The sequence below is a fragment of the Crotalus tigris genome, unplaced genomic scaffold (assembly GCF_016545835.1).
Source record: "Crotalus tigris isolate CLP2741 ecotype Arizona unplaced genomic scaffold, ASM1654583v1 scf7180000017710.2780689, whole genome shotgun sequence".
Lineage (NCBI taxonomy): Eukaryota > Metazoa > Chordata > Lepidosauria > Squamata > Viperidae > Crotalus > Crotalus tigris.
Window position 1 is genome coordinate 384,017 of NW_024096582.1, and position 27,517 is coordinate 411,533.

General features: G+C 39.2%; 1 protein-coding gene across 6 annotated transcripts in view; it reads left to right on the forward strand.

Annotated features, from left to right (window-relative positions):
* Positions 1-10,969: 10,969 nt before the first annotated feature.
* The window catches only part of CCNY (cyclin Y), a 110,742-nt gene continuing 94,194 nt past the window's right edge, over positions 10,970-27,517 (forward strand). For 3 of the 6 annotated variants that reach the window (XM_039338573.1, XM_039338574.1, XM_039338575.1), the window contains exon 1: positions 11,312-11,365. Coding sequence is in view for 2 of the 6 variants with exons in the window: in XM_039338571.1 (XP_039194505.1) it covers positions 11,212-11,365 (154 nt within the window). In the remaining 4 variants the exon portion in view is untranslated. Of the gene's footprint in view, positions 11,366-26,336; positions 26,372-27,517 lie in introns of all 6 variants that reach the window. The other 3 variants (XM_039338571.1, XM_039338572.1, XM_039338576.1) reach the window with 2 other exon arrangements.

The window sequence follows — 27,517 nt, forward strand, 5'->3', positions numbered from 1 at the left end:
ATAGAGTTGGAAGGAACCCTGGAGGTCTTCTAGTCCAGCCCCCTGCTTAAGCAGGAAACCCTATACCATTTCAGATAAGTGGTTGTCCACTCTCTTGTTAAAAAGCTAGTGTTGGAGAACCCATCTCTTCTGGAGGCAAGTTGTTCCAGTTCTACCTTCAGGAAAAGGCCTCTGCTGGCGAAACAAGAGGCCAGAGGCGACATACATATCAACCTGGGGTTCCGTTCTCAGTTGCAAAAGCCTTTCCTGAAGGCCTCTGCTGGCAAAATGGAAGCCAGGGCAATGTGTGTGAGTGGTGGCAAGCAGCTGCAGAAGTGGGCCGGTGGCAGTCACGTGAGCTTTTGCTGAATGGGGTTGTTGGTGCTGCCGCTGTGAGACAAGACAGTGGAAAAAAAAAGACAACCCCTGAAAGTAAGACTTAACGCCTCTTTTGGAGGCAAAAAAAAAATAAGACCGGGTCTTATTTTAGGAGAAACCCAGTAATATAAACTAACCATTTGTATAACAAACCTATTAATCAGTAAAACCCAAAATTAAAGTTTCATTTTTTTCTAACTCAAGCACAAAGTCTAGAAGATTTCTGAGTAGAAACAAAAATAATTGTATTTTTTTCTTTAATCAAAGAAGTCAACTTGGCCATCTCTGTTAACTTCATCAGCTTTTGCAACCATTCATCCATTGTAGGAATCAAAGTGTCCTTTCATTTTTGGGCAATCTTGCTGCCATCAACATATATAACATCAAAATTTCAATTTTTTTTTCATTAGAAAAGTTTCTGGTTTTATCTTTATATTCACTTTGAGAATATTCTGTATTAAAATGTGAATCCTTCCTCAATATTTCTTTGCTTTATCACATGTCCACTATAAATGATAAAAAGTTGCTTCTTTTACACTTCCAACATTCATTTGAAATACTTTTATACATTCTTGACAACTTATCTGGTGTTAAATACCAATGATACATCATCTTATAAAAAAATTATTTTAGATTATAATTGTATAGATTTTAGGCCTTTCGTCCACATATTCTCCCATTGTTCCAGGATTACATTATATCCAAAGTTTCTTCCCCAGTAAATCATATAATGATTTACATATTCATTCTCCAAATTAAAATTCAAAAACAATTGACAAACCTTAGCAATAATAGAGTCATCACTACCACGTAGTAGGATTTTCAATTCATTTTTCACAAAGTCAAATTCTTTTTATCTAATTTGAATCTTTATTTCAATTGTAAATATGTAAACCAATGGCAGATGCATCTTTATGATTATAACTTCTCTTTGGGTTTGAGGATAGTGTATCATCAAAATTAAAAGATATTATTTGACCATAAGTCCATCAATCTGGCTTTATTACCATTTACTTTCTTAAAAAAAAAAAAAATTCCTGGGGGGACACCCAGAGAGGCATCACAAAAAAAAATGTGTTTTATATTTATTCCAAACTCCTAGAATGGCACATCTAACAAAATGGTTATTAAAATCAACATTTACTTTAACCTTGTCATAACATAAATAGCCATGCCATCCAAATCTTAATTCATGGCCCTCTAAATCATATAAACTCTTATATTGAAGATTAATCCACTCTTTTAGCTAGACCAAACAGCAAGCATCAAAATACAATTTCAAGTCTGGTAAATCCTTTCTCTGGCATCTTGCAGTAATTTGTATCTAATTCTTGATTCCCCCCCCCCCCTTGCCATATAAACTGGGAAATATCCATCTGCCACTGTTTAAATGGAGTATCTGTTGCAAGTATTGGTAATGTCTGAAACAGAAAGAGCATCTTTGGTAGAAAATTCATCTTAATTACAGAAATTCTACCCACTAATGACAATTGCAATTTATCTCATCACAACCCAAATTGTGTTATTCAGACTGGCTCTTTATAAAAAGATTGTCATAATTAAGCAAAATATTCAAGTCACTTAAACACCCATGCAACATCCTTTAAAAAGATCACGGGGAAAAAAGCGTCTTACAAATTGTTACTCAGCAGCTTCTCATCCTGATCCCTCTCTACGGTTTCTGTCTGTAACAGTGCAATAGCTAGTGGCAGAATTCCCAATGTATTCTGAGCATGTAATTTTCAGTTCTAAATGTTTAGTCCCGTGTAAAATGTTACTAACAATGATGTGTATCACGCTGGACAATGGCTAGATAAACATAGCCTTGGTATGTAGGTATTAGCACAGCCTTCCAACAACCAGCATGTAGACTTTTAACCTCCAGAATAGCCAACGTTGCCTGTGCTGAGAGTTGTGGGAATTAAAATCTAACATTTGGATTGCATCCAGGTTGGGAAGACTGCTATAGCAGCCACATATGTTGTGGTAGTCAGAACTTGGTAATTGAATTTTTATTCTTCTATTGGTCTATTGTTGTTTATCAGCTACTGTTTAGCTGGTATAAGGTGTATGCCTAGGAGCATACCTACTGTATGCAGGTTTTTTTCATCTCTTTAAATTTCATGAGTTTGCTTTGATGGTTGGATTGTTACTACCCAGGAAATGAAGAATCTGTGGCTTTGCCCATTGATATTGCTGGAAGCCAGCTGTGAGGATTGCAAATGGAAATCACATGATCACATGACATTGCAACTGATTGCCTAATTGCCGAATTTTGATCATGTGATTATGTGAATGCTGTGAAAGTTGTATGTTAAGAATTGGTTGTAAGCCACTTTTTCAGTGCCGTTGTAACTTTGAATGGTGGCTAACAAATGGTTGTAAGTTAAGGACTACCCATAATTATAATTAGAAAACCCTGTAGTGAAAAATAAATATTACTTTAACAACTTTATATAGCCGTCCATCACAAAGCATGACTTTGGATGGTAACAACAACAACAGCAACAACAATAATAATAATAGTAATGGAGATGCACTGAAATTAGTATATCAGGAAGGCTAACTGACTACTGGAGAGACCAAACTGGCCTACAAGAAAGACTAAATGAAGAACAGAATAGAGGCATGGGAAGACAAAGCACTACATGACCAATACATTAAAAAAATAGCTGGGAAAGCAGATATTAACAAGACCTGGCAATGGCTAAGAGCAGGAAAATTGAAGAAAGAGACCGAGGAACTAATTCTGGCTGCACAAGACCAAGCCTTAAGGACAAATGCATATAAAGTCAAAATTGAGAAGACAGCAACAGACAGTAAGTGCCGCCTATGCAAAGAAGCTGAAGAAACAGTGGACCACTTGGTAAGCTGTTGCAAGAAGATTGTATAAACTGACTACAAGCAGCGGCATGATAAAATAGCAACAATGGTGCATTGGAAGATCTGCAAAAAATATCATTTGCCTGTAAGCAAAAACTGGTGGAATCATAAAATAGAGAAATGATAAAATTAAACTGCTCTGGGACTTCAGAATTCAAACAGACAAGCACCTGCAACATAACACCCCAAACTTAACAATTGTCGATAAGAAAGACAAAAAAGTCTGGATAGTGGATGTGGCAGTGCCTGGAGACACCAGAATAGAAGAGAAAGAGCTGGAGAAGATAACAAAACACAAAGACCTACAAATAGAAATAGAAAGACTGTGGCAAAAGCAAGCAAGGGTAGTACCAATAGTCATAGGCGCCTTGGGTGCAATCCCCAAAAAACTGGAGCACCACTTGAACATCATTGGCATTGACAAAGTCGCTATTAGTCAATTGCAAAAGGCGGCTTTACTAGGAACTGCTTCCATCCTGCGACGATATCTGTAATACCATCAAATATCCACATCTGCCTATCCCAGGTCCTGGGTAAGGACTCAATAGGTAGGCAAAATGCCAAATCCAGTCTGAACATCTGGCTGACTGTGCGATGATCAATAATAATAATAAAGTTGGAAGGGACCTTGGAGGTTATCGAGTCCAACCCCCTGCTCAGACAGGAACCCTAGACCACTTTAGACAAATGGCTGTCCAGTCTCTTCTTTAAAAACTTCCAGTGTTGGAGCATTCACCGCTTCTGGAGGCAGGTTGTTCTATTGGTTAGTTGTTCTAACTGTCAGGAAGTTTCTCCTTAGTTCTAAGTTGCTTCTCTCTTTGGTTAGTTTCCATCCATTGCTTCTTGTCTTGCCTTCAGGTGCCTTGGAGAATAGTTTGACTCCCTCTTCTTTGTGGCAGCCCCTGAGATATTGGAACACTGCTATCATGTCCCCCCTTGTCCTTCTCTTCGTTAAACTAATAGAACATATAAAAATTAAAAAAACCCTCCTAAAACAGGTAAGTTAAAAACAAAAGAATATAAAAAAGGATTACAAGATAGTGGGAGATACAACCATCACTTAGCATTTACACAACCATCTTTCTGTCTCTGAAAGTGCAATCTGCTTTCCATCAGTTTTGTCACTATACAAATCAGATTACTATTTATATACATTTCTATGATGCCCAATTACGAGGTGACTCTGGGTGGCTATACAAGGAGCAGTTGAACTTAATCTAGGTTTCTCAGAGTGGTGTCAGTTTATGGTATCAGTATTTTAAGGGGCACTAAATAATAATAATAACATTGGAAGGGACCTTGGAGATCATCTAGTCCAGCCCCCTGCTCAGGCAGAAATCACTACACCATTTCAGAGGAATGGCTGTCCAGTCTCTTCTTAAAAACTTCCAGTGTTGGAGCATTCACTGCTTCTAGAGGCAAGTTGTTCCACTGGTTAATTATATAAAAATTTGGGACGTGTCTACTATAGAAAGTCCTTGACTTATGGCCACAACTAAACCCAAAATTTCTGTTACTAAGCAAGATGGTTATTAAGTGAGTTTTGTCCTGTTTTACAACCTTTCTTGCCGCAGTTGGTCAATGAATCACTACAATTGTTAAGTTAGTAAAATAGTCTTTAAGCAATCTGGCTTCCTCATTGACTTTGCTTGTCAAAAAATTGCAAAAGGTGATCACTTGCCCGAGACACTGCACTGTTAAAAATACATGTGAGTCACCAAACATCGAATTTTGATCACATGACTATGGAGATGTTGCAAAGGTCATAAGTCACTTTTTTCAGTGCCGTTGTAACTTCATTCACTAAATGAATGGTTGTATGTCAAGAACTACCTGTAGTCTACAGCTATCCAGTTACTTCTAGAAGTGTTTGAAATATAGTCATTTTATCTCAGAAATGAAGACCACATATGTGAAAGATATCAGATCATGAAGCTACCAGAGGTTTCTATTACAGTAAAATTCTTTGTCTTTAATGTCCCATTAAATTTTTTCCCGTTTGAATATGCTTCTCAAACCCATTATAGTGATAACCATTATTTATTGATTTGTGTGACAATCACAGTGGTGTATATAAACAATCCTATCAGCAGGGCTTTTTTTCTCATAGAATGCTCAGAACCGAGTTCCGGCACCTTTTTTGGATGGAACTTGTAGGGTAGGCAAGGCGGGTTGTATGATGTATGTGAGTTCTGGCACTTTTTTCTTTTTTTAGAAAAAAAGCACTGCCTATTAGAATATTTATACTAAAGTGATTGAGAAAAAGAAACACAATTATGTATTTATTTCAGTATTTTAATTTTGTTTTTTTTACATAGTTCCTGCCCTCCAACAATTAAGAATTGATTGATTATAAAATCAAGCACCATTATGTCACTACAATGCACTAATCTGCATGATTCAGGATGGATACAGAAGAGAAATTAAACTAAATTTTCCAGAGACGGTAAACTGGAGCATGTATTTGCAAATTGTTCCCATCTTTGCTCCTCATTACCACTTTGATGGACTAATGTCGTTAACTAGCCCAGTTGTTCTGTCCATGTCAAGCCTTGAGTTAGTACCGCTTTATAAAACCCTAGTAAAACCACACCTGGAATACTGTAGCCAATTTTGGTCACCATATCACAAAAAAAGATGTTGAGAGTTTGGAAAAAATTCAGAGAAGAGCAACTAAGATGATCAAAGGCCTGGAGACTAAAACATATGAAGAATGGCTGCAGGACTTGGGTTTGGCTAGACTAAAAAAAAAGAAGAAATAGGGGAGACATGATAGCAGTGTTCCAGTATTTGAGGGGCTGCCACAAAGAACAGGGGGTCACATTATTCACCAAAGCACCAGACGACAGGACAAGAAACAATGGTTGGAAACTGACCAAAGAGAGAAGCAACCTGGAATTAAGGAGAAACTTCCTGACAGTGAGGACAATCAACCAGTGGAACAGCTTGCCTCCAGAAATCATGGGTGCTCCATCACTGGAGATTTTTAAGAAGAGACTAGCAGACACTTGTCTGAGATGGTATAGGTTCTCCTGCTTAAGCGGGGGGGGGGGTGGCTGCACTAGAAGACCTCCAAGGTCCCTTCCAGCTCTATTCTATATATATATATATAATATATATATATATATATATATATATATATATATATATATATATTTGTTTTCTGAGGTTTTCGCGGGTGTTTGTATGTAGGTCTTGGTTGTTCGGGTTTTCTCCCGCATAAAATTGGAAGTGTCTTGGCGACGTTTCGATGAAGTCCCATTCGTCATCTTCAGGCTTGTGTCTTCAGCTTCGTGCTTCGAGGAGCAAATATACATATATACATTATATATGTATAATGTTAAATCAGTAGACTGTCTCTTATTAAACCATTGCCATAGATCTATACAATGCTCTCTATTTGAATACTAGAGAGGAAAATGAATAATTCCATTGACTGAGTAGCAGATTTTCCCTAAGCTTTTAATTTATCACCATAGACAGAACTCATATTATTCTTTCATATACTTTAAGCTTTCAAATGCAGATTGTCACATATGTATATTTCCACATATCACTCATATGAAACTAGCCTTTAAATACAACTTTCTGATGTTTATTTTTCCCACGTGTGTATTTAGCTGTAAAGGGATAACTAGAAATGTCTTTGGAACTATCTGACAGATATTGTAATCCTACAAGCCTCAGTGGGACTCAAGTCGTGAAAGATGTCATTTCATATCAGTTATTTAACACTTTGCAATGGGACATGATTAAGTATGAATGAAATACAGTATGCTTAATCTTAGATCCCAACTGAGCAAAGCAGGTTGTAAAAGTGGAGGGGGGAGGGAAGAAAGAGACAGAGACACAGAGAGAAACAAGAGAAAGGGGAGAGATTACATTTCTAATTGTCAAGAAATCACATGTTACATGTCTCTAGCTCCTTTATATGCCTCAAAGTGCACCTTTTTATTATGGGGATGTAGGACTTTTTATTATTGGAACATAAATAATTTTTACTATAGCTCGTGAAGTACTGGAAAAAGAGCACACACGTATAAATTCTCAGGATTAATTTTAATTATATTATGACCGGTCCTCAAAGTTCCTACCATCCCAATACCATTTGCGACCTTTCTTGCTGATATTCCAAAAAGTCAATGGGAAGCTGACAGGGGAGGTTATACCTTGCTCTGATAAGTACCTTAATAAGGAGTTAATGAGGCCTTTTTTGTTAAAGTTGAACAGCCCTCCTTCAACAGAGGGAGGAGAGACACAACAGAGGGAGAAGGGATACCAGAGAGGGGAGGGCACAACATCATCCTTTTAGCAGTTCCAAGAAGGTTCCACATCCACATTCATATACATTAGATCAGGGGTCCCCAACCCCCGGTCCGTGGACTGGCACCAGGCCATGGCATGCCAGAAACCGATCCACACAAACAAAGCCCCATCCTTGGGATGCAGGCAATACATGAAAACATGTCCCCTTCGGTCCACAGAAAAACCTCTCTCCACAGAAACGGTTTCTGGTGCCCAAAAGTTTGGGCATCTTTGCATTAGATGACTCTGAGGATAAACCCCCAAGTGGCCTTCATGACTCTCAGAGAGCTTATGATCAACCCTCAGATGATTGCAAAGAATAAAAATCCTTCCATTCCCCACCAGTCAGTTCGAACTGAAGAAGCTTTCTGGATGAGAAACAAAACATTTTTAAAAGAAAAAAAAACAAAGTCCAATTGTCTTTTGGGACAACCATGACCTTGATGATTGAGAATCTCCATAGATGTTGCTCTGGTAAGCTGCTGGCATTCTCTGCCACCTGGTAAAAGACACTTTTGGCCCTGCTGCTCTTGCACCATCTACTTGCCTTTTTGTGGGCTGCCTGGGACTTACTTAACTAGGATGCCTGCTTAATGATGGCAACATCAATGCTGGTATCCTTGCTAAGAGATGCGGTCATGTGATATCACATTTTATAATCGTATCACTTAGCAATGAAAATTCTGGTTCTCAATTACCACCATTATCCAAGGATCACCTGTATTTAAAATACACTTTGTGTATTTTAGATTAAATACTACCTTATTAAATACTGATATTAAACACAAATATTTAATTATAAGTTTAAGTACTAATAAGATTAAATATTAATATTTAACTATTTAAAGTAGGTAACTTTCATGGGTTCAGTTTAAAATGGAAATTACTTTGATCAAGGAATTAATTCAATGAAAAATATTTAATCTAAGTGGGCTATTATATATTAATTATGTTCATTGGCTTTAATATTTATTATTTTTACAAACGATTCAGAAATGAACCTACCCAATCCAGCTTCCTCTTCCTATTTTTCCCCCAACAACAATCCTGTGAGGTAAGCTGGGTTGAGAAAATGACTGCCCAAGATCACCCAGCTGGCTTTCATGGTCTCATGATTTCTTGCTTTCTGGCCTTCATCTATAGACAAGTGGTTCTGAACCAAAATATTTAATATGAGCATTTAAAATATTTGTATCTATTTTCAAATATTATATATTTATTCATAGATAACCAGTCATCTTTCTCTCTCTCTCTCTCTTTTTTTTTTTTTTGAAAAAAATCCTCTTGGTCTATTTGCTCACATTTTTGATCAACTGAGTGCTACCTCTGCTATTGGGATTATTTTTACATTTTTTGATTGTAAAAATAAAGGAACAATTTTATATTTTTATTGTTATACTGAGTTGTTGTACACCATTGAGTTACCTTCTGTGAGATTGGCAGCTATATAAATGTGATTAATAAATAAAAAAATAAATTGTGGGGGCTGGTTACCTGAAACAATTACGAAGCCCAAGAAAATGGGTGTTTGAGATCAGTCCATCATGGAAACACATTGAATGGTTCAGGCCCAGTCACTATCTTAGACCAAACTATCTCACAAGGATTTTATTTTGGGAAAAGCCGAAAACAGCCATGCTTGATATGCTGACCTGAGCTCCTGGAAAACAAAAGATAGTACAAATTTAATGAGAAAAATAATCTCACCCCAGCCAATTACTGTTCTGATTGCTACCTTATAAGGCAAGGGTCCTCAACCTTGGCAACTTTAAGACTTGTGGACTTAAACTCCTAGAATTCTGGGAGTTGAAGTCCACAAGTCTTAAAGTTGCTAAGATTGAGGACCTCTGTTATAAGGGATAGGTTTACACAACATGGGAAACTCATGCATACAGGTAGTCCTCAACCTACAACCAAAATGGAGCCCAAAACTTCTGTTGCTAAGCGAGACAGCCCATTTTATGACTTTTTTCTGTTCAGTGGATCATTGTTGTTAAGTTAGCAACACAGTTGTTAAGTGAATCTGGCTTTCCCATTGACTTTGCTGGTCAAGTCACATGTCCTGGGACACTGCAATACAGGTAATCCTCGACTTACAATTGCAATTGAGCCCAACATTTCTGTTAAGCGAGACATATGTTAAGTAAGTTTTGCCCCATTTTACAACTTTTTTTGCTACAGGTCTTAAGTGAATCACTGCAGTTGATAAGTTAGTAACCTGATAGTTAAGTGAATGGCTTTCCCATTAATTTTGCTTGCCAGGAGGTTGTAAAAGTGAACCTGGTCATAAATATGAATCAGTTGCCAGGCATCTGAATTTTGATATTTGTTCATAAGTCACATTTTTCAGCGTAGTTGTAACTTTGAACAAACTGTTGTCAGTCGAGGATTACCTGTACTCATACATATGAACCAGTTGCCAAACATCTGAATTTTGATTACGTGACCATGGGGATGCTGCAACAATCATAAGTGTAGTCATAAGACACTTCTTGAAGTGCTGTTGTAAGTTTTAAAGGTCACTAAATGAATGGTGGTAAGTTGAGGACTACTTATAGAGTTAACAAGAGCCACCTGGGCATTCGGAAACATGCTATGCTTGGATCTGTCATCTGCATTTTGATAATCAATGGTTTGGATCCCACAGCAGGCCAAGGGAATAGATGGGGTCTTCTACTACTGGCTGAACCAATACTACCCAATCCCTTATCCAGCCCACAGAGTTCAGTGGTAGAAAGGGGCAAAAAGATGCCTCATCCAGTTCAGATGGAGGCAACACATTCATTCCTTACCTGAAAACTAGAAATTACTCCTTTCTTCTTTTTAAATTCCCCCCCCCAACTCCCCGATCAATTATCACGTATTTAGCCGGTCCAGGGGGATGCCAACGCAGGAGCTCCACGCGCCCCAAGTGTTCCACGAGGTGGCATTGGCACATCTGCTGCGCCGGAGCTGCCAATGCAGTGGCAGGCGAAGAGAGGCGATCCTGGACCTTACCCCGAGATCTAGGGCAGCTGGTTTCGCCTCGCCTCGCCCGGTTTGCCTGCCTGACCGCCCTCCCGCTTGGCAGCAAGCTAGGCACCGACCTTCCCACCCACTTGAACCGGAACCATTTTTGCAAAAAGGCAGCCCGGAGGTTTGCTGCTGCTGTTGCTGCTGGGGAAGGAAGAACCTCTCCGGGGCTGCTCCTCCTCTTCCCCCTTTCCTGCAGGCCACTGGCTGGAAGCCACCGGTCCCGGCCAGCTGAGAAGATTTAAAGCGGCCGGCCATGGCGTTAAGATTGCACCCGCCTCCTCCTCTTCCTCTTCCTCAGCGGCAGCACGAACAGCTTGCACGACGGCCGACTTAACCCAGTTTTGCAGCAGTGCATGCCACTGCCGGTGCAGGAGGTTATATGAGCCTCCGGACACAGCACCAGCAGAGCCGGCCGAGTGGGAACCAGAGCCACTATACACGCCGCCGCCGCCCCCTCCTCCTCCTCCAGCGGAGGTGCTGGTTCTCCAACCCGTTTATGGCTTCACACCACACCAGCCGCTGGTAACTCCCGCCACCGCCTTCGTTCCCGTCTGGTTTCTCCTCCCCGTCCCGCCTCCTCCGTTCCTGTTCGTCTACCCCGCCTGGGTCCAGCCTCTCTCGATTGCCTGGCCGGTCCCGGCGGCAGAGAACATGGGGAACGCGACCTCCTGCTGCGTCTCGTCCAGCCCCAAACTGCGAAGGAATGCCCATTCACGGCTGGAGTCGTACCGGCCCGATACCGAGCTGAGCCGCGACGACACGGGTTGCAACCTGCCGCATATCAGCGACCGGGAGAATATCGACGGTAAGACGCGAGTCAGGAGAACGTATGAACACGCTGACGCGGGTGGGAGAAGACTACTGGCAGCTTACGCAAGCCTAGATACAAAGGAACGGTGAAAAGGGGTGAAGGAGCAGTAGTTTGACCGTCCCGCGCTGGTGTTGCTTTAGTTTTTTTTCCTCCCCCCTCCCCATTGAAAACTAAACATCAGCTGTGGGACGCTGGGTGTGGTAGCAAGGCGGCGGTGCCTCTGGGCACGTGCAGTCTGCATTTGCAGTGAGAATAGGGGCCTTAGAGCCATGTTTGGGGATTGCACTCTCGGGGAATGGATAATGGGTGACAGGAATGAGTCTACACTTGGGGAGTAGTAGTAATGGGGTTCCCTCCCTGCCCCAGACTCTGGCACCCCAAAAGTGGATGGGCTAGTTGGAGAACCAAAGCAGTTGGTTGAAGGAATGTGGGAGCAATTCAAACTTTAACCCCTTAGCTTCCATGAAGGCTGAAGTTAGAGGTCTTCCTTATTTTTCTGGTTGGCTTACAACCAACTATGGGTTACAAATTCAGGCCACCTCCTTTCTCCAGAATGGTCCATAGAAGCCCACCATCTGTGACACAAAAGAGTCTTTTCTTTACAGGAAAACTGGAATCAGCTGGCTGAAATGAAGATTCTGCTTCCTATACACATGTTTTAAATAAATAAATAAATGGTTGGGGTTGGAATGAAGATTCTGCTTCTATATGTTTAACCCTATATATATAGAAAAAGAGCCAGTTTGGTTCTAGTGCTTAAGGCACCAGGTAAGAAAGCAAGAGTTGAAGTCCTGCCTTAAAGCTGGCTTAGTGACTTTGAGCCAATCACACTAAGCCCAGCCTACCTTGCAAGGTTATTGTTGTGGAGAAGATAAAAAGGAAGGTGTGATGGATACGCTAGCTGCCTTGAGTTAATTTGTGAAAATAGTACAGGCAAGGTATAAATAAATATAAATGTTTTAAATAAATAAATGGTTGGTGGGCTGAAATAAAGATTCTGTCGTGAACTTCTCAGTCTTTAAAAGGGAATGCATTTAGTATAGCATAAACTAAATAATCCATACATGTTCCTTTAGCTCCATTTGCATTCTAACAGAAGGATGTGGGGAAATGGTGGCTCAAGTTATCTCACAGCCACAGGTGGTTTTTCACTGGGTTCATCTGAAGCAAAAGATTTGGACCATAATATCCTTCCCTAAATCCATCAAATTATATTTCTTCTGGATGCGAAAAGTATCCCACAGAAAATTCTTTTTCCCATAAGATCACTTCTCTATGGAGCACTATAGAGGAAATTGCTTTTGAGGAGAATTTGGGGCTGTGAGTGGCACAATAGATAGAAGGCCTCTACTGTTGTTTCCAACCTCAGAAACTGGCCAATAAAAAATCAATATAAGGTAGCATCTTTAAAAAAAAAAAATCTTTTTCCCTTTTGCTGTCTGAGCATTTGGTCTGATAACACAGAAGAATGGCAGCTTTTGGCATTGAGTACTTGTAACAATGATTTCTTTATGGGGTGCTTGCAAGGGCAAAAGGGTCAAAACAGTCAAGATGGTGGCTGAAAATATACCCCTTTTTATACATGTCATGTGAGAAGCATGTCAAAAGGGGCATGGTTTTGTTTGTGGTGGCCATTTTGACTTATTTGCCTCTCCTTCCCCCCAGCACTCCAGTTCCTCCTGATCCTGTTTAATTTGTTTGGGGAATTTGCTGGTTGATTTTGGAAACAAATTGGGATCACCTGATGCCACTTACAGCACTCATTAACATGATATATAGAGCAAGAAGCTTTATCCTTGAATGTTAGTTGAAAACTGAGGGAAATCTGTCAAGTCAAATGAATGCATTGGTTAAATGAAATTCAATTCTTAATCTTTTTTTTATGTCTGCCTTTAAATAAACATTGGTTGCTGTTCCCTATTATAACCAGATATTTAAATGAGTATAACTTAATTGGGAATATGGCAAACATTTTTTTCTTAAATATTGTGTGGAAATTAATCCAGTTGCAGTCCTATGTTTCCTTCAGTGTCCCACACTATTTAGTAGCATTTATTAGATGTTATGTTAGGATTGTACATTAAAAATCCAGTGGCTTAGATTCAGTGGTTAATCTTAGATTACAATAATTCTTACTTTGTTATCATTTTAATTAGAAAAGGGGATTGTTGCCTGTACAAGTAGTCCTTGACTTATAATTTGTCTAGTGACTATTCAATGTTATAACGGCACTGAAAAGTGACTTATGACCATATTTCACACTTACAACCATTGTAGTATCCCTATGGTGATGTGATCAAAATTTGGATGCTTGACAGCTGGTTTATATTTATGAGAGTTGCAATATCCTGAGGTCATGTGATCGGCTTTTGCTACCATCTGACAAGCAAAGTCAGTAGGGAAGCCAGATTCATTCAGAAATTGTGTTATTAACATTACAACTGCAGTGATTCTCTGAATTGTGTCAAGAATGATCATAAAATAGGGCAAAACTCACTTAACTGTCTTGCTTACCAACATAGGTTTTGGGCTCAAATGTGGTCGTAAGTTGAGGACTACCTATATAGTACTTAAATTTGGAGTAAAGTGATTATTATGAAAATGTTTGGATGTGCATGCAAAATAATCCAAGTTCTTTTGGATTTGTCATCTTGGTAATTTTGTAAACCTGGATTTAATACCATCACTGGACGTTTTCAAGAAGAGATTGAACAGCCATTTGTCCAGAGTGGACCCCCAAGGTTCCTTCCAACCCTTTTTATTCTATGTTCTAAATCTAAACTAAGCAAGAGAAAGATTTGGTCTGGCCTCTCTATCAGTGCATTAATTCTTGAAGTTGCTTTACATGTAAAATTATTAGTAGACAAGTATTGCTGTAAAAAAGGAAATATATATATAAGTAGATGGAAAGGAAATAATGACTCTTATTGTTTCGCTTGTAATGGCACAGTAATATTAAGGAATGTCTTGTGATATGTAAGAAGACTTTTAAGATGTTACTAACCCCAACAGACACTAATCTGTTGCTGACCATGATAGGTTTTTTTTTTTTTTTCCTAAATGGAAACTTGGTTTTTGGTGTTTATCAAATCAGCTAAAGGGCACTTTTGTTTCTCAAAAAGGCACAGTGGTGTACAGTACTTTAGTCAGAACATTAAATATCTGAGTCAGAGATGAAAGCTTTGGTACAGAATGTAACATAATTCCTAGGGACAGTTGACCTGGAAATCCATGGCCAATTATGGCATTTTTTGCTCTATATGAGTGACATTTTCCATTATTAACAACTGTTATGTTGACTTTATTAAATCGTTATGCTGTGTCTCCATATTATGGTGATTTTATTATGGTTTCATTTTAATTTAATAGTTTTTTCTCATACACACACACACACACACATTGCTAAAATAATGATCTCCAAGAGAGTGAGTAAGAGAATAGAATTTAATCAACCTAGCTTTTGTCGATAACTCGACATCATCAGGGTTAAAAGGCAAATGCTGAGAGAGAACCTATATATGATCGCTAAACGTCTGTTTCCGGCTCTTGTAGCGCATCACCGGCCCCAGCTGATCGAATTGCGCTCTAAATACACCCCTTTCGTCAATGCGCGTTCCTTTCCCATTCCTTTCCTGCACTCCATCATGCACTGTTCTGCCTTTTAACCCTGACGATGTCGAGAGTTATCGACAAAAGCTAGGTTGATTAAATTCTATTTTCTTACTCTCTTGGGTGATCGTTATTTTAGCAATATGGACATACCCAAGAGTCAAATTTTTACTCATATTTCTAGTCATACACACATACACACACACACACACACACACACACACACACACACATAGAGAGAGAGGGAGAGAGAGGGAGAGGGGGGGTGTCTTTGGTTATTCAGGTTTTCTCCCGTGTCAAATTGGAAGTGTCTTGGCGACGTTTCGATGAAGTCTCATTCATCTTCAGGCTGGTGTTTTCGGCTTCATGCTTCTAGGAGCAATGTGTGATCATAGCTGTTTCTTCCTTTTAATTGCCAGTGGGGGTATGAAAACCTCAGAAAACATATATATAGTACATATGTATATATGTATGTATATGTATATATGTATATGCACACAGAGACACACAAAGGCACTTTATTTAAACTAAATTTATATATCAGTGATTGCATGACTTCTATAGATGCCATACACTAAATAAATTAAACTAGTTATGCTAATTTAATTTCAAGTTTTTGCAAACAGCAACGATTGCATGAACTTCATTTATTAAATTCTTAATGCTGCTAAAAAATGTCTACTTCTTAATTCGTGTTGCCTGGTGGAAAATAAGTAAAAGTGGGCGTATAAATTTTAAGATGTGTAAATGCTGGTAGAGAGGTTTTCTTGTCCATGAGCATCCTCAAGGTGGATAAGGGGGCAAGTGATGAAATATATGAAAACTCTATATCTACTCCTTTCATGTTAGTGTCATGATGCACATTTGTCATTTTGAATATTTATGACTAGCTGTGGACACCTCTGCTATGGATTGTTGGAGGTTGGGATCTCCAAGCATGGCAACCTTAAGACATGTGGACTTCAACTCCTGGAATTCCCCAGCCAATATTTTTGCAAGGCTGGCTGGGGAATTATGAGCGTTGAAGCCCCCAAGTTTTAACATTGCCAAGTTTGGAGATCTCTGTTGTAGGCGATGAATGTTTGCCATAAGAAACAAAAATGACTTCCTATAAAAAAACATTTTTGTCCACTTTGCCACAAAGAAATGAAATTTGGGTATGTCATGAGAAATGTAAAAGTAAGTTGAATGCAGTAGAATCAGAAAGCTTAAGAAGCATGCATGGTAAAATAAGAGATGGAATAGATATTGAATGAATATGGATTGAAGTAAGCATGCTGTACACTACTGTATAAAGTTTGTTGAGATGGTTGGTGTTATATAAATAATGAATTAGGGTCAAATAGCAAAGCCAACATATGAAGGAAGACCCAATGGGCTGAGAAGACCAAGAAACTGTTAGAAAGAAGCAAAAAGTTTAAAGAACCAAAGGAATAACATGAAACAGTGCAGAAATATAGTAGAAACAAGGATAGTTTGGAACACTAGAAAGGCAGGAAGGCTATAGTGAAAGGTGTTTTTTTAGTTTTATAGTTACAAATCTTTAGTGCTTAATAAACAATGTGTTGTATAGGTTCACACATACAACTTCAATTTCTACTCTCTACTCCATTTTTCCAGCCATTTATAGAAATTATCCCATGTTTGGAAATATTCTGTATCTTCTTTCCTTTTCATTTCAGTGTAAGTCTATCCATTTCCGCACAATCTAAAATTTTCCTGGTTATCTCTTCTTCCAATGGTGTTTCCTAATTTTTCCTGTACTGTGCAAATGCAATTTTCACTGCTGTTAATACACATTATTAACACATATTAAGTATATACATTGTTTATCATGGTTCTCTGTAATTATACCTAAAAGAAATAAATCTGGCTTAAAATATACATGTTTTCTTAACATTTTCTATAATCACATTTGTATTTTTGACCAAATTTTTTTTGCTTTAGGTCATGTCCACCAAAGATGATAATACGTGCTTGGCTTTGCCTACAATTACTAGACATGTTTTAGAACATTTTTGGTAATCTTGTAGGTGGTAAATGCCTTTTATAAAACATTTTATATAGATTTTCTTTATAATTAGCTGCCCTTGTTATTTTATAGTTTCTTTCCCACAGGTTTTGCCATTTTTCTAATTCTACATTGTGTCCAAATTTTTTTGCCCAAGTTATCATCATTTCTTTAACTTGTTCATCTTCCATTTCAGGTTTAACAAAAATGTATAATGTTTCTTAACCAGTTTTTCATTTGATGACAATAGTATCTGGTCAAACACTGTTTGATCTTTATAGAAACTATATGTTTTAGCATCTTTTTCGTATCTCATTTGCATTTGCAAGTGTGGCCATCATCATAGCTCAATACCCTGTTCTTCCAGTTCGTGTCTAGTTTGTAATTTCCCATCAGTATTTAAAATGTCTTTGTAAGTTACAAGTTTATAACAATTAATTAAATTTGGGTGCACAAACGCTTCCATTGTTGAGATCCATCCTGGTATTTTCAATATAAATATTCATTTTTATCTTTTCCCATGTCAGAAGCAAGGCATTTCTTATATAATGATTTTGAAAGTATTTTTGGATTTTATTCTTCTCATCCAAGTTGTAGTCATATCCTTCTAGGTATAGTAGTCTTTTGTGTCTAAGGGTTATCCACTGTTTTAGCCATGTTAATGCAGCTGCTGTTAGCATAGAACCCAGTCTGGTAGCCCAAATCCTCCATTTTCTTTTGCTTCTCATAGCAATTTCAGTCTTATTCTGGTTTTTTTCCCTTGCCAGATGAATTTCAAAATCAATGCATTTAACTCATCAAAAAAATCTCTAATTTTATAGGTATTGTTTGGAATAGGAAAAGTAGTTTTGGTAAAATATAAATTTTCACCATCGCTATTCTTCCCAAGATTGATAATTGTAATGAAAGGTATTGGTGTAAAATAGATTTAGCTATTTTTCCTTTAAAAAAAATCTCATGCCTTTAATTTCTTATCTTGGTTTTTTTCTATACTTGGCATAATGTTGCTTACCCTGAAAGAGAACAGCATGATGGATAAATAAATATGTTTAGTTACTTACAGCATTCCATAAGCATAGCTCTAAATCTTGGCTATCCAGACATTTAACCTCATATTCAAGATATAGCTTACTCAGCCTTCTCCTGTGACAATGATCAGCTTAAAGAAGCACCATGTGGCTTGAAGTATCTTTGAAATGGGAGAAAACCAGAAAGTGTGTGTCAGTAGGTGTGAGTGGAACCATAGTGAGCCTGAAATAGTGACATTTCAGCAGAGACTTGAACTAAACAAACTCAATCATTAGTATAGTTAATCATTTGTTAGTGACCATTCAGAGTTACAGTGGTGCTGAAAAAAGTGACTTATAACTGGTCTTCACATGACCATTGTCGTGTGCCTCCAGTTACATGATCAAAATTATAGCCCTTGGCCACTGGCATGAATATATAATGGTTGCAGTATGCCAGGACCATGTGATTGCCATTTGTGACCTTTCCAGCTGGCTTCCAACAAGCAAAATCAGTGGGGAAGGTGGATACACTTAATAACTATATATTTCACTTAACCTTAACCAAAAAGGTCTTAAAAATGGATATAATTCACTTAACAACTATCCCCTTAGCAACAGACTTAGAGCAACTGTAGCTCTAAATCAAGAGCTACCTGTAGAAGACTAGGCCAGTTAATCTTAGTTTGCATAACAATGAAGGTGTTGTTATAAGGTACCTTTTATTTTTTTATTCATTTTCAATTTCCTGATCAAAAACATAATAGCTTCTATCTGAAAAGGAAAGCACAAGGGAGAAGCTTGATTTGAAACTCAAGAACCATTGTAAATATCTGGCTCTCAAGATGAAATAAAAAACACCAGTTTGCATAGTATAGGGGCAATTGGCATCTACATAATAGGTGTTAATCTGAGAAGAGAATGACTGAAGTATGGAAAGATGACTCCTTTCTTAATAAAATAAGTTAACTGATCAATATCAGAAAATTAAGGCATTTATGGTAAAAATAGGCAAAGTCCAGAAAAGTCTAACCATCCCTGATAATTGTGAGTAGGGTAGATGGGCTAAGGCAGGGGTCGGCTGAAATGGTGAAAGAGCCACTTGGACCCGTTTCCCTCACAAAAGAAAAAACTAGGAGCTGCACACGCATGTGCACACAAACGTAATGGGGCTTGATTAAAGAGTGGAGCCTAATGCAACACATGCACCAGCCCTGTCCCTGTCCAGCTCCCCCTCCCCTGGGCCGAATGTTGCTGCAGTTGAGAAATGCTGATCCAGACCGATTTAATACCTGCTGGGAACGTGCACTTTCAACTCTGCCCAGTTTTTTGTAGAACGAATGTCACAATATCTCTACTCTGGGCTCACCCGGACAGGAGAAGTGTCCCCTCCCTTCCAGCTCAATTTATCAAACCAGGGCAGAAACGGGAACAGGGCTGGTCCCGTCACAGGTCATGGCTAACCCTTCCCAAAGGGTGTCGCAGACACAAACGCCTCTTGTTGCTACCTGCAGAAGAAGACGCCAGTGTGTACGGCCCGGATTGTCAGCGTTGCCATGAGACCACCCCCTGCAGTGCCAGCTAATGCGGTGTGCTTCTCTTTGCAAACAAACGCGAAAGGTTTTGGGGTTTCACTCGCCCGTCCGCCCGAGTGGAGACCCTGCGCCGCCCCTTTTCCTGCGGCCAGGGAAAGAGGGCCGGCCCCGAGCCTGTCCTGGAAAACTTTTTAGGTCCCGAATATCCCCACACCCCCTTCCCCGTCAGCCCAGGCACTGTGGATCCACAGCAGGAGGGAACCCTCCGGACCTTCGGTACTCCCGGCAGTGGTGGCGGTGGCGAGTGGATGGCGAAGGGCCATGGCTGCCCGGTTGCCACCACCTCCTCTCTGGCCTTGCTCAGTGTGACCGGCAGAGGCGGTGACAGCGGGAGGATGGTGAAGGGCCACGGCCACCCGGGCTGAGGTGGGGCAGGGGGCGGAGAGCCCCGCAGCAGCAGGAGGATGGCAAAGGGGCACGGCCTCCCGGGTTGAAGTGGAGCAGGGCGGCAGAGAGCCCTGCGGCAGTAGGAGGATGGCGAAGGACCATGGCCGCCTGGGCTGAAGTGGGGCCGGGTGGTGGAGAGCCCCGCAGCAGCGGGAGGATGGCGAAGGGGCGCGGCTGCCTGGGCCCAAGTGGGGCAGGGCGCTGGAGAGCCCCGCGGAAGCAGGAGGAGGGTGAAGGGGCGTGGCTGCCCGGGCCCAAGTGGAGCAGGGCACTGGAGAGCCCCGTGGAAGCAGGAGGATGGCAAAGGGGTGCAGCCGCCCAGGCCAAGGTGAGGCAGGGCGGCGGAGAGCCATGCGGCAGTGGCGGCAGCGAAAGGAAGGTGAAGGGGTGCAGCCGCCTGGGCTGAGGTGGGGCCAGGTGATGGAGAGCCCCACGGCAGTGGCGGCAGCGAGAGGATGGCGAAGGGCTGTGGCCGCCCAGGCCAAGATGGAGCAGGGCGGTGGAGAGTCCTGCGGCAGCGATGGCAGCAGAAGGCGAAGGGGCGTAGCCACCTGGGCTGAAGTGGGACCAGATAGTGGAGAGCCCCGTGACAGTGGCAGCAGCAGGAGGATGGCGAAGGGCCACAGCCGCCCGGGCTAATGTGGGGCAGGGTGGTGAAGAGCCCAGCGGCAGCAGGAGGGTGGCGAAGGGGCGCAGCTGCCCGGCCCGAGGTGGGGCCGGGCGGTGGAGAGCCCAGTGGCAGAGTCGGCAGTGGGAGGATGGCCAAGAGGCGCCATGCAGCAGATGGGGAAAGGGCCAGGCAGACGCCACGGGGAAATCTCTCGACCCACGAGATGGCCAAAAGGCGCGGGCGGAGTGGGGAAGCTACCGAGACCCCTAGTGACTCCCCCGACTAATAGAGGCCACGGTGGAGCAGGGTGAGGGGAGACCCGTCGGGCAGGGAAGAGGCATCCCGAGACTGGCCACCCGCGGCTCCTTACCCAGGTTCTGCCACCTTTCCAGCAATCTTCCCGGCTCTTCCTCCGCTTCCACCATGTGCAATCTGAAGAAGGAAAGAAGTTCAACCAACCAGTTCAAACTTCGTGAGAAGTTGATTGATTGGTTGCACTTTTTTAATTCTACTTTTTTTTTTGAGACTGCACATGGTGGCTGAGGACAGGGAGCCGCAGGAGATGGCTGAAAGAGCCGCATGCGGCTCCGGAGCCACAGGTTGTCGACCCATGGGCTAAGGGGATGGAATAGATTTCACTTAGTTGAAACCAAGTTCCTATTGAGAAAACAGCTTAACTCAAATACATCCAATATACATTTCTCTAATTTAGTGTAGACGCTGCAGACATGAAGATTTTGAAGAACTGATCAAACTTGCATGGTGTGGAAGGAAGGTTATTTTCCAGTTTCATTTCTTAGCTCAGAAATTAACATGTTAAGTTCAGAAGCAATAATTTCACTGCTATTATTCCATAGATAGGGTTGTGTTAATGCCACAGGCCAATCAAGGGTATTATTGCACTTATGAGCCTTATGCAAATAATTGATAGTTCTGGTTTCTTTTATTCTCGTAATTAAGCCCTCCTGTTCAATTCACATTTTTCACTGTCAAATCCAGACCAAAAAATGGAACCCTATGTAATCCTGTCCCTTATAAAATGTTGCTTGTATGCTAAATTTGTTCTGTATGTTTGATAAACTCTTTTCAAGGGATTGTTCTCAAAGTGATTTATTTGCTAGACAAGGATGTTTATTTTCATTAACCTAGAATATGAAAACTGCTTCAATCCAGGACAAAATTGCTCAAGAATTTTTAAGTACGCCAACAACATGCAAAAAGACTGGAAATCTCAAAATAGCCACAAAACATTCATTGAAAAGATACAGTTTTTCAATGGTTGCTTAAAATACTGCATGGTTTACTTCAAAATATGTTACAATGCAATCATGCAGTTAAAATGTGTTGTGATATATTCTGTGTGTAATTTCAATGAAATGTTAAATGTATAAATCGGAGAGAATAATTTCTTGATTATGAAATCATTTTATAGCCTTTATAATTTTAGCGTATACAAAGGAAAAAATGTCAGAGTGGTTATACATAATGATTTCTTATTAAAATGTGAGCCTTTTCTCAATGTTCAATTATCAAACCAATGAATTCCAATTATTTGACTCCAGTATATATAAATTGTATACCTGTGCGTAATTTTACAAAGAAATCTGAGCCAGGTATATGCAAGCAAAGAATAAAGGTCTTTGAGTTTTTGTCTACAGTATTTGCTGTTGTTTAGAGAACATGGCACAGATATCATAGTGGTGTTATTTCTTGATAAGTTGTAGAAAATAGTGATATTCCTATTAAGATTTAATTATGTGTGTTATTCATTCAGTAGATGTGACATATTGCTAAGCAAATAGAAAATGTTTATAATTTGAAACATTATTAGCATGCATTGCCATTGAAATGTCAACCAATCCATGGTTGATGGAATTGCACATTCACATACAAACACCAGTTGTCACACAATTGTTCTAAGAGTTAAATTGCTTTAGCAACTTAAAATATCTTCTATCATTTATATAGAGAACAGCAACAAAGAAACTGACAAAACCTTTCACTGCTTTATGAATGAATCTACGTACCACGTTTCCAAAGAAATGGACAGCAATAGAAAAAAATTATTTAGCATACAATAGTGTGGGGGGTTTTTTGTGTGTGAAGTAATTGGCATAAAAATGTGATATATGATGCTGTGTAATTAAATCTGTCAAATTTTCATGTGTCTCATGTGAAGGGAACAGGGAAGTTGAAGGGAGAATGGGGTAGCAAATCAATACCAGACCAAAGTTTGTTTAGTTTTCCTGTGAAATTACCCATGTGCATGGGTCTGGTGTCTGTTATGACATTCTTCCTGCATTCCTGAGACCTCTTCACAATTTCCAGATAATCAATAACAGAATGTGCCTTGTCTCCTTTTGTCCCTATTGGGTGAGTCCTGGTAAGGTTTATTGTCAATATAGAAGCAACTATGTTGTGGTCATAAGTTAAGAACAACTTGTACTCTTTCTTCCTCCTCTTTTCCCACAATAACAACCCTATGAGATGTGCTGGGCTAATAAAGAATGACTGGCCCAAAGTCATCTAGTTAACTATCATGTCCAAGGCAGAACTAGAACTCAGAGTCTCCTTCTCCTTTTTCGCCTGGTACCTTAACTAGTAGACCAGTGGTTCTCCACCTGTGGGTCGGGACCCCATTTGGGGTCAAATGTACATTTCACGGGGGTCGCCAAACAACGCAGTCCACCATTTCCCCCCCCCCTTTTCCTTAACTGTGCTACTCCCTTTTATTCTATTGGCTTTTGAAAGCCAATAGAATAGACTCTCTTTTCAAAAGCCAATAGGAATTGTCCAGGCTGCCTCTGCCCTGCTGTGCTCGTCAAAAGTCCCATTCTGCAAACGGTGCTGCACCAGTTGAGTAGTCCTCAACTTACGACCGGTTGAGTAGTCCTCGACTTACGACAGGTTGGGGGTCACGGCATTAAAAAGGTTGAGAACCACTGTAGTAGACCAAAGTGATTATAGCATTTCTTGCTACATTATTTTATAGTAAATGATCAAGCACCAATATTTGCAACTATTTTTCAATATGCTTGGTAAAATACTATGGCAAGTTATTATACCTATTTGTTAAGCCATTCCTATTTTCCTTCATGGAAAGAACTTCTATTTGAAAAGATGAATGATATTGGAAATTCCAGTTATAATTTTTATTCTCTTCCTTCTTTTTTTGGCAAATTGCTCCTTCTAATGCTGAAATTTTATTTCCTCTCCATTTACTGCATTTTCCTATTCCCCAGTTCTTGCCCTTTTGGCTTCTGTGAATTTATGTCATCCAAAAGTCTTATTTTTTTCTTGCCTGTCATTTCCTTGCTAAACATCTCCAGGTTCTATAAATGTTTCCTGCTAAATTAAACTCCCTAAATGAATTGATTAAAATTGTATTGATTTCATTAAATAGGTTTATTATTAGTATGCCTTTCCAGATCCAGTAAATTACATTTAGAGGAAAAGTATTATCTTAATTCAGTTGTTAAAGTTGATATGAGACAGTTTCTGCCTTCATCTTTTATAAGATTGTTTTATAAGTTTGGTTCAGCATTTTATTCTTAGCTGGGCAAGATGGAACGTTTCATGGATAATATACTTTATGTAGAATATGACTGACCAGAGCAGAACAATGGTGTCACTTTTATTTCTAGGGTCATAGTGATTTGGATGACCAGAATCCATGAAAATTGTATTTTCCTGGCCCCTCTAATACACGAGAGAGCTTTGTACTAAGTGAAATGGTGATGCTTTTAAAGGTCATAGCTATTAGTCTGGCTCATATATCATATTAAGCCATGGTTTTTTACCTATAGTTTGTTGAATTAGCCAGAGTTGATGGAGTTTGTTCATCATCATCCATTGTACTAAGCAGAATGCAGGCTTACTGTGATATATGAACAAAACCTTACAGTTTACTTTTAGTGCCAAGAACTATGGGTTAGAATGCAGACTCTTTGGAATTGAGATAGGTATTCTCAGCTCTTCTTTATTAGTGAATTCAGGCTTTGCATTTTTTTCCAAGTTGAAGGGCCAAGAATCTATTTCTTTGATAATAACTATAATGACCTCTCCCATATATGGGTTGTTGGTTCCAGAGGTTCTCCTTCCTTCTTAACTTCAATATAGTGTCTCATTTGATGATGACATGTAGGAGAACCTTTCCTTAGTGAAATCTTACTGGAGGTTCGAGGTCCTGTTCTATGAAAAGACTAAACAGTTTTTCTTAAGAAAATTGGTGTTTGATGGGAGATTGAAATGAAATGACCTACCTTCTGACAAATATATTAAAATTAACACAAGGCAAATCATCAAAAGTTTTTTTTTTATTGAATGGGCAATTTAGTGCTTGTTGATATATGGAGTCAGTAAGATGGCCGTTCGAGAGAGTGTATGTATATTAGACATTTCTCTGGAGAAATAGATGAATATTTAAAGGAACAAAATTTATCAAGGATTAAAGATTAAAACAGGAAAGGTACTTGGATCAGATAAATTACCAGGTTCTTATTATAAATACTTTTAGAATGAACTTTTGCAATCTTTACAAAATATAATGAATTTTATTTTGCAGGAAGGAAAGATCCCAGAGAGTTGGAACAAGGCCAAAATAGTATTAATATCTAAAGATGCACAAGATTTGACTTTAAAAAAATTATATGTGGATACCATTAATGAATAATGAGTGCAAGTTGTTTTACAATGATACTGGCTGATAGGTTGAAAATAATTTTGCAAGAATTTGTTCCTTGGATCAATGTGGATTTTTATCTAAAAAATAGTTATCCTGTGGTTTCTAAACAATAGGCAAACATAAATGGCTTATGTGTCATAAGATACTAAAAAGTTTGCCAAGGGGAATACAAAATAAAATCAACAGGATAATTGGTGGCAGAAGAATATTGTTGTTAATGATTTTCTTATTTACAATTATCAAAAAGATTTAAAGTAGGCAAAGGAGTTCATAGTACAGATAGTCCTCTACTTATGACCACAGTGAAGCCCAAAATTTATGTTGCTACGTGAAACATTTATTAAGTGAGCTTTGTCTCATTTTATGACCTTGTTCGCCATGGTTGTTAGTGAATCACTGTAGTTGTTAAGGTAGTAACATGGTTGTTAAGTGAATCTGGCTTCCCCATTGACCTTGCTTGTCAGAAGGTTGCAAAAGATGGTCGCATAATACCAGGATAGTGCAACCGTCATAAATATGAACCAGTTGTCAAGCATCCAGATTTTTATCTCGTGACCGTAGGAATCCTGCAATGGTTGTAAGTATGAAAAACAGTCTTAAGTCACTTTTTTCAGTGCCAATGTAACTTTGAATGGTCACTAAACAAATGATTGTAAGTCAAGGACTACCTGCATTGAACATTATAGAACTGATTTTAAAATAGAATTGTGTACAAATGATTGCTAAAATGTTTAAACTTTTATTGAAATTTGAAACAGACGAACTAGTGAAATAATGTATGATATGGTGGCCAAAATGTTTGGTTATAATATAGCACTATTTGTTTTTAATTATGCTTGGATTAATAAACTTCTATGCAGGGAGAAGTAATATAGCATTCTGAATATATACATATACAGTAAGATACATATACCACGTCACCAGTTATCACCAGATAACTATGGTATACATTTTTAGAATACCCTTTTAGTTGTGAATGTGAATAACTCCTGCTGGGATTAAAATGTATCATAATTATGTTATGATGGCACCAACCCAAGAAATGTTCTTTCATCTTCCTAGGATTACAGTACATAGTGAAGACAGTGAATTAACTGGTGAGCATTGAAACTTGGTTTTCCAAATGTTGCTTACTGTATTTTATTAACCTTTCCAAAGGCTTAACAGTGAAGGTTGTGCATATTCTGCTTATGAAACCATTATAGGGACCATCACTTATCAGATAGATAGATAGATAGATAGATAGATAGATAGATAGATAGATAGATAGATAGATAGATAGATAGATAGATAACCTTTATTGTCATTTTTTTACTGTGGACACAATGGCACACATTAAAAATAAAATTTAGTTGCTTGTTCTCAAGGTGTACATATACATAACACATTTAAACATACTATATACAACATATGTATAAGCTTGCACCCTTACATATAAATATTAATCACTGTGCATCTTGAATACATAACGGAAGGAGGAAGCTTTAGAGTTCACAAGAGTCATACTGTATGGAACAAAACTGTGATTGAATCTGGATGTTCTGGTTCGGATGCCACGAAGCCTTACAGTTTTGATTAAATACGTGTCAGGTTTTCAGCATGCTCCTTTTTGTTAATTCCACTTGTTCCTATCTTTACCCATGCCATATTCTAGACTTGGAATTGGGTCCTTCTAAGTCTGGAATGTTCTAATAACTTCAACCAATGGGACAGTGAATTTGACATTTGATCAAAGAAAAGACAGGTTTTTAGCATTTAAAAAAATGTGATTTGAATTTTGGTGAAACAGACATTGGGGAATAAATTATTTGTTCTATGACATGTGTAGCATTGCACCTGAATTAAAATATTGAATGAGTCTATTAAATCCCTGATTTAATCCAATCTCACCATTTTTACTCTTTCTGCAGTAACCATACACTATACACCATCCTGTTCTATAGTAGATGCAGAATTTACCTCCTCAAATCAAGTGTCTTTTGGATGTTTCAGGACTGCAATTCCTAGAATTCCCTAGGATTTTTTAAAAAATATATACTACTCCATGTTGGGGAACTTGATATTTTGCCCATTCTCAACATTCTCACCTTTTCCGCCCTTTGCTTCATCTCTACCATGAAATATCATTCTTTGACATTTGTTTTGGGAGGAAATACTATTAGCAATAATAAGCTAGTTTTAGGAAAAAATATATGACGGTAGGTCATTTTTAACATTTTTAGCGACAAGAGTATTGTTTCTGT